The sequence below is a fragment of the Olea europaea genome, chromosome 11 (genome assembly GCF_002742605.1).
Source record: "Olea europaea var. sylvestris chromosome 11, O_europaea_v1, whole genome shotgun sequence".
NCBI classification, from domain to species: Eukaryota; Viridiplantae; Streptophyta; class Magnoliopsida; order Lamiales; family Oleaceae; genus Olea; species Olea europaea.
In genome coordinates, this window is record NC_036247.1 from 26,946,690 (window position 1) to 26,954,673 (window position 7,984).

General features: G+C 38.8%; 1 protein-coding gene across 1 annotated transcript; it reads left to right on the forward strand.

The window, feature by feature from the left end:
• Positions 1-412: 412 nt before the first annotated feature.
• LOC111404957 (peroxidase 66) lies at positions 413-2,066 on the forward strand. The gene is made up of 3 exons (XM_023033677.1): positions 413-667; positions 1,025-1,213; positions 1,377-2,066. The coding sequence occupies exons 1-3, from the start codon at positions 455-457 to the stop codon at positions 1,938-1,940; spliced, it is 966 nt and encodes a 321-aa protein (XP_022889445.1). The 5' UTR covers positions 413-454; the 3' UTR covers positions 1,941-2,066.
• The last annotated feature ends 5,918 nt before the right edge of the window (positions 2,067-7,984 follow it).

Sequence of the window (7,984 nt, forward strand, 5' to 3'; positions counted from 1 at the left end):
TTGAATAAGGAATAGTTAACTCGATAGCACTTTGAATTACATCACTTAAAACTATTAGAAGGTGAATAGTTCAGTAATTTATTTCTATCTTGACTTTCTCCAACGTCGTGCCTCGAGTGCATAATTGATATTTGAACTCCAAAAAATAATCTAATATAAATTTAGAAAATATTTGTTAATTGCAGTATTGTTGATCGTACAGCGTAATTAGAACAAAAGTTGGAAATGCTTGGTTTCAAAGCACAACAATGAACTCTACTTCTACATAATTTATCTTGATTGAGTAACTTAAAAGTATTGAATTTTCATGCATCAAACTGGAAATTTCGCAACTTATTTATTAAGCACATCAAAACTATATATAGCATATGTTTCTGTAGCAATCTTATTATCATCTGCTTCGACTTCTGAATTCTTGGTTTAATCTAATCGTCTCTCTAAATTTCCAAATAAAATGGCATTCCAAATGATCTGTTCTTCAATAATTCTTCTTATTTTTGTCACAATTCCTCCATTGACAGAAGCAATTCTTGATCCCCATTACTACGATAAACCATGCCCACAAGCTGAAAATATTGTCTCTCAAACAATTCGAAATGCTTCAACTTTTGACCCTAAAGTTCCAGCAAGAATTCTCAGGATGTTCTTCCATGATTGTTTCATTAGAGTACCCTCTCTCTCTCTCTCCCCCCCCCCCCCCCCCCCCCCCCCCCCCCCCCCGGCACGTAACAATTTCATAAATCAAGCCTTGTGCGGTTGCCATACCATGTTAACCATTGTATCTTGATAGCTAGAGACTACCTGTATTCATCTTCAACAGTTAGGCAGCCACTAGCGCCATGTTAGGAATGTGGGCGTGACACCATTCAATAGAATGATATGCGAAAAAGAAATTAATATCTTGTTTTATGCATATCATAATAAACTCTAAAATCTTGTTCCCTATATATAAATATTGTATGTTCTATTTAATAGGTCGTGCTAAACATGCTCTAAATTTACAATTTCTTTTGTTGGGTAATAGGGATGTGATGCATCTGTATTGCTGGATTCAACACCAGAAAGCAAAGCAGAAAAAGATGGGCCTCCAAATATCTCACTCAGAGCCTTTTATGTGATTGATGAAGCCAAAACCAAGCTTGAAAAGGCTTGTCCTCGTACAGTTTCATGTGCTGATACATTAGCCATTGCTGCAAGAGACGTTGTCACCATGGTAATTTTCACGATAGAGGTTTAATTTTCATGATTATGTGCTAAAAGGCTTAATTTTCCCGATTATAATCCAAATTATTATTATTATTATTATTATTATTATTATCAACGTCATCATCGTCATCGTCGTCATCATCATCTATCTTTTTGTTACACTTTCTCAGTCTGGAGGTCCCTCTTGGGAAGTACTCAAAGGAAGAAATGATGGAAGAATCTCAAGAGCAAATGAAACCATAAATTTACCAGCCCCATCGTTCAACACGTCTCAACTCATTCAAAGTTTTTCCAAAAGAGGCCTTTCCATTAAAGATTTGGTTGCACTTTCTGGTGGACACACACTAGGGTTTTCCCATTGTTCTTCCTTCGAAGCTAGACTTCACAATTTCAGTTCAGTGCACGACACTGATCCAAGCTTGAACGTCGAGTTTGCAGAGAGCTTGAAGAGGAAATGCCCGGAACCAAACCATGATCAAAATGCGGGACAGTTCTTGGATTCATCTGCATCAACTTTTGATAATGGTTATTACAAGCAAATTCTTGCAGGGAAAGGTGTGTTTGCATCAGATCAATCACTATATGGTGATTTCAGGACTAGATGGATTGTTGAATCGTTTGCAAGAGATGAAAGTTTGTTCTTTAGTGAATTTGCAGCTTCTATGGTGAAACTTGGAAATGTTGGAGTGATTGAGAATGGAGAAGTCAGATTGAACTGCAGAGTTGTCAATTGATTAATGAGAGAGGATTCTTTGATCTTTCCACTGAGTGAATATGTCTTTTGAAAAATAGTGCTTCTAATAATAGCTTCTTTTTCTTGTGACCATTTAATTTTCAAACTAATAAAATTGAAAGAAAAATATTTTCTATTAAGAAATCAACGTTTCACATGAGTAATGCATTTTTTTCCTACTACATGTTACTTTTTATTGAATAACTAACGTTTTGCGAGGTATAAAAAATTCCATTAATACTGCTGTTTCGCGCGGATAGTCGCTAACAATTAAAAAGGGATCAGACAATTGTGTAAGAAACAAACATCTTGAGACAAAGTCCCAAAAAGGGGTGTTTTATTGGCGATGATTTACAATTGGAACTAAACAGAATGCCTCCAAGAGGCGCAAGCACACGAGTACTGAAAGAAATGTTTAAGTTTAAATTAAGAAATTGAAATTACATATTTTCTATTTGAGAGTGTTTGATTCGAGGTCCTTTTTTCTCTGTGTCTTCTCTTCCTTTTATATTCTCTTGATGATTTCTTTGTGACAAACTGTTTGATTGCTTTATAACTACCCATTTTTTTTATGTTGACTAACTTGTCGTGGAACTGCTGTCTCTAACTGTTGCTACTACTCTTTGTCGTTCAACCGCCTTCAACTGGATTCCTTGAATCGTGGAATGTGATAAGATTACTCAATAACTGTTTCAATAACTGCATTTCTGGATAACCATAACATTTTATGTTTGCTAAAATCTTGGGCGATTCGAAGGTATGGGCGAGAACATGGTCATCGCTCTGGGCGACTGTAAGGCACTTCATTCGCTCAAATCTTGAGCGTCTTGCAAGCTTGGGTGATGATGTTACTGTGTTCGTGGGCTTCCACTGCATTCATTAATAACCCCGTTTGGGCCTTTATCTTGAATTGCCCAATTGGGCTTCATTCTTTGAGCTATTTGATTTGGAAATTCCTCAATTGGGCTTTATTCTTTGGGCTATTCGATTTGGACTGTACTTTTAGTGTGTCAACAATTACCCCCCAATATGGCAGAATTAATACTAATTATTACTTTTTGTCATATTCACTTCGTATTTTTCAGCAATATTTGAAATTCCCAAGAATTTCAATCATTATTTCCTTCTACAATCTGAAAAAGTATAACATTACAAACCCTTATAAACCAAAAGGACACGCCATTTCATTGCACCACTCGACCACGTCTATATTTCGCGCTTCTTCCTTGCTATTTTACTGTTCATCTTCTTGCTTTTCTGCTACGTTTCTCAGGCAAACTTTGTCAAAACTGTATTTTGTTTCCAATGGTGACTTCAAAAACTCAATCTGATGATTCCTTTAGTTTCGAAGATTTTCAGAACCTCCTTACTAGGCCATATGTAAATCCAAACTTCCTTACACAAGTTAGTGCTGACTTTAATGAATTTTACTTGGGTCCATCATTCAATAATGCCGAAGTCGTCGAACAAGTGGCGGTGGGCCAGCTGTTCCCTTGCACTCATGACCCTCCATTCCTGAATTCTTTGCCGCTGAAGCCAATTCGCGAAAAAGGTATTCACACTTGGCCTAAATCTGATGTTATTTTTCGTAGATGGCATGCTCGCCTTGTGGGCCATGGTCTTACCAAGGCAATTTTTGATCATGCTAGGATTTCTAATTTATTAGAAATGGCTCTTCAACCCCCAATTTTTGACCCAGTGCTTTTTCTTATTGCTTTAAGTTTTTGGTCTTTTGAATATAATACCTTTGTTTTCCCTCTTGGTCCCATGACTATTACTTTAAGGGATGTTGGGGCCCTAGTAAATCTTCCACCTTTGGGCGATATCATTTTCCCTGGTATTTTGATTTCCGATGTCGCCCCGAAATTTGACAAGAAACTCACTGAATCCTACTCAAGCCTGCAAAGCTCTTATAATCACTTAAGCGTTAAACATTCCCATGCTAAGCGTGTGGCCTTCCTTCAGATTTAGCTTTGTAAATATATTCTTTGCGTGCCAAGTATAAAACCTTCCATGAGCTACTTACCCATAGCGCATGAATTGGCACGTGGTAGGTCTTTGAACTTATGTTCTTTCTTTCTAGCCGCCCTTTATAGAGGCATGGCTTCCCTTCAGTTTCAACTGAAGAATGGTGCATCTCCCACTGGCAGTGGCCCCCTTTGGTTCACTCAACTGTGGTTGAGAGCATATTTTCCACCACTTGGCGCTCCCGTTAGTTAACTCTTTACATATTGAACACACGCTCCATCCATTTCCAATCGTTCTGCTAGCTGCTATGGGCTAGCCATTGATCCACTGACCCCTGTACATATGTCCAGTAGGGACATTTTTTCATTCTTTTATTCCTTAAATTCGATTCCTTCTTTCTTTCCTTTTCCTGCTCATTTGACTTTAGATTATGTGCAACCTCCATCCACCCTGGACAGTGCGAGCGCCTCTCTGCTCGTTTGGGTTCAGTTTTTGACTGGGAGGGAGTTGTTCCATGATATTTTAACTGAAACCAATGCCAAAGCTGGGGTTGAAATATATGCTCCCTAATTTTTTGCTCGCCAACTTGGTTTTGGCCAAACTTGGCATGTTCCTTCTTGCTATTCAAAAAATTTGACACACCATTAATAAGGCAGAGGCACAAGCTATAGATGCTCGCAACATTCTTTTGACGAGTAAATTTTCATTAGCCCCCTTTAATTCTAGCCGTGCCATCTATCCCCTTTTTGAACAACTCTGGCCATCAGTGAAGCGCAGATTGTTTGCAACTGATGCCAATCGTGCTTTCCATTCACTGGACCAGCCAAACACTTCTTCCACTTCTCCTATTTTGGTCACCCTGTGTCCATTAGGAATCATTTCTCCCCTACTCGTGTTAAAAAATCTATTCATCCATCTACTTCTCTACCTGCCAAGGCTACTGCAGCTAAGAGTACCTTAAGCTGCAAACGGCCAGCTTCAGCATCTCCCATTTTGGAGGATGATGATGATGATAACGCTCCTCTCATCGTTAGGAGAAAGGTAATTGAATTCTATTTATTCACAGACATACCTTTTTATGTGCTAATGGTTTACTTGAATTTCTCAGAAAAGTTCAGCCTCTCCTTTGAGGGCTTTGGTGTTGGCAGCTCCATCATCCTCTGCTGAAGCTGCTTCGTCCAAATTAGCTGATGAAGAGACTATGCTTAAAGAGAAACCTTCAGTCCCGGAACCTTCATCACAACCAATGGAAGAGCCACCTTCTTCCCAGGGCGCCGACCCCCTAAACATTGAACCAGAAGGTAATACATTTTTTGACGTTTTACCTTTGTTTGTGCTATTGGTTTCTGATTTGTTGCTTCTTGAATTCTGCAGAGGCTCCCATGGGTCTTCCCGTTGTGGTAGAGTCTTCTCATCCAGATAAGGAGAAGTCTCCACAGTTGGTGGAGCCAACTGGTGATATGCCACTTCCCAAGATTGCTGATGAGGTAACCTGTCGCTTCACTTTCATTTTCGCTTCGTTTATTGTAATGAAAGCCCTCAATGTTGGCATTTTTCTTTGTAGGGTGCTGATGACATTGTGCGTTCCATCTAGAACTTGTTTACTTCCTGGAGGCAAGTCAAGACGTCTCGCCCTACTTCAACCGGTCGTCCTTCTGCTTCTTCAAAAGAAAATATGAAGTTCCTCAAGCAGTCGATATTTGAGTATGTGTCTTTTATGGACATGGACATCGGTCAGGCTAGTGTTGCTAAACATAAGGATAAGCTTGAGCTATTGAGTGCGAAGTTGGCGCAAGCACTGACACTTTTGTCGCTCAATATTTCTGCTGATTTTAAAGCGACGTTGAAGGTTGTCCACTCCGACATCCTCTTTTTGTTGGCCAAAAATGTTGAACTGAAGGTCAGGAGTACTCAATATCTTCGCGCTGCATCTGAAAGAGAGTATTTACTTTTAGAGATTAACAAAACCGAGGACGAATTAAAAGAAATCTCTTCCGAAGTTATGGTTGAAGACTCCTTGATGACCAGTTTGGCTGCAGAAATGAAGGAGCTTCAAGCAAGGATGGACGACTGTTAGGCGACAATGGCTGCTAAAAAGCGTAATGCTTCCCAAGGAATTGAGTGAACCAAGTCTTTGATCGAGCAGTACAAAAAGTTGGAGGTTGATGACGATTTTGTTGCTGAATTAAATGTCGCTTCTTCTCAGTAGAGCGAGGATTGGAGGAGACTTAGGAAAAGAATTCGATCGGCCTGGGGTGAATTGTAATTAAGACATCTAATGCCTTAAATTTTCCTTTTGCAACTTCATACTAACTGTCATTGCTAAATTTGAATGTAACAGCAACCATTGTCATTAATGAACGACTATTTTGACTACTTGCGTGCTGATTGACGTAGTCCTATTGTCAACCCCCCAAGCATTTAACTGCTTTATGCTAAGATTCATGTACATTCTCTCTTGGTATTTCTGTCTCTTTTTTTCAAGACTTTGGGCCACTTGACTCCAATTACTATGCACGAATGTGGCCGTTCATATTCTGTCTCTTTACCTTTATACCCCTATAAATGCGTGTTTATTTTGCACTCATCATTTTCATTTCCATTTTTTTCTTCAAAAACTAATTTGCTGCCATCGTTTGGCACCTCAACAATTGATCCAAAATTTTTGTCTTCCATAGAAATGGATCATTTGATCCTCCCATTTTGCTACCTGTTTTGATGTCACCTTTGGTATGGGAGATATAGAAAATATTTTTTGGCCAGCAAAGTTATTCCCATTGTCTCAATGATGGGAGGCAATTTTTGAGGATGCCTGTCAAGCCACCTTACTTGCTGAGAGTGCTTCTCAGTCTCCTTGCCCGTTATTGCAGCAATGCGATTAGGCAGGTGATGTGAAGGTGCTTTTCTTCCCTTTTGCTTGCTGAGAGTGCTTCTCGGCCTCTCTGTCTGCCTTTGCAGCAGTGCGATCATGATGGCAATCAAGGCCAGTCCACCCTCTTACTTGGCGATCGACCGAGAGATTAGTTTGCTCTCAATTGTAGTTTATAGAGCATTTAGTATTTTGTATCTCGCAATTTGTAATGAATGTTTGATAATAAAAGAATTTATTTGAACGTATTTCGTTCTGACCCTTTTTATATACGATCGTTCAACGCGATTTGATTACGCTTTTATTTGTTCACTTTCCCATAGGGAAAGAACATATTTTTTTAAATATTTGCCATTAATGAACCTCATGTGCTTGGTACCATCTAAATCTTCCAAATGATAGGCGCCATTAGGCAACACACTATTTACTTTATATGGCCCTTCCCAATTGGGCGACCACTTGCCATATTTTGGATCCTTGCTATCCAAAGAGAGTATTATTTTCCAAACCAATTCGCCCAGGCTAAATGACTTTGCTATAACTTTTTTATTATAAAACTTAGCCATCATTTATTTTTGAACTTGCAATCTATCTAGGACGTCCAACTTTAATTCGTCCAACTCCAATCAGTTTTGAACTAGTGATTCGGTATAATCATCATCACTTAACTTATGTTGCAAACACACTCTGATCGATTGCACGTTGATTTTCATAGGCAAAACGACCTCCTGTCCATAAGTAAGTTGGAAATGAGTAATTTTGGTACTTGACCGAGGCGACGTCCTATAAGCCCATAAGGCCTTGTTTAGACATTCGTGCCAATTTCTGACATTTTCATCTATCATTTTTCTTATGATATTTTTTAGAATCTTATTAGAAGATTCTACTTGCCCGATGGATTGAGCGTAATACGGTGTGGAGTTCACTACTTTAACTCCAAACTCGCTCAAGAATTTATTCACTTGATCTCCATTTAAAGAAATTCCGTGATCTACTATCAAAGTTTGTGGAATCCCAAATCTATAAATAATATGATCACGGATAAATTCTATGATACTCTTTTGGGTGATTTCTTTTAAACGTATCGCTTCTACCCACTTAGTGAAAAAATCAGTTGCAACTATAACAAAAGTATGCTGTTTGGACGATGGGAGATAAATCTTTCCTATTAGGTCTATCACCCAACCCTTGAACGACCAATGTTTGAT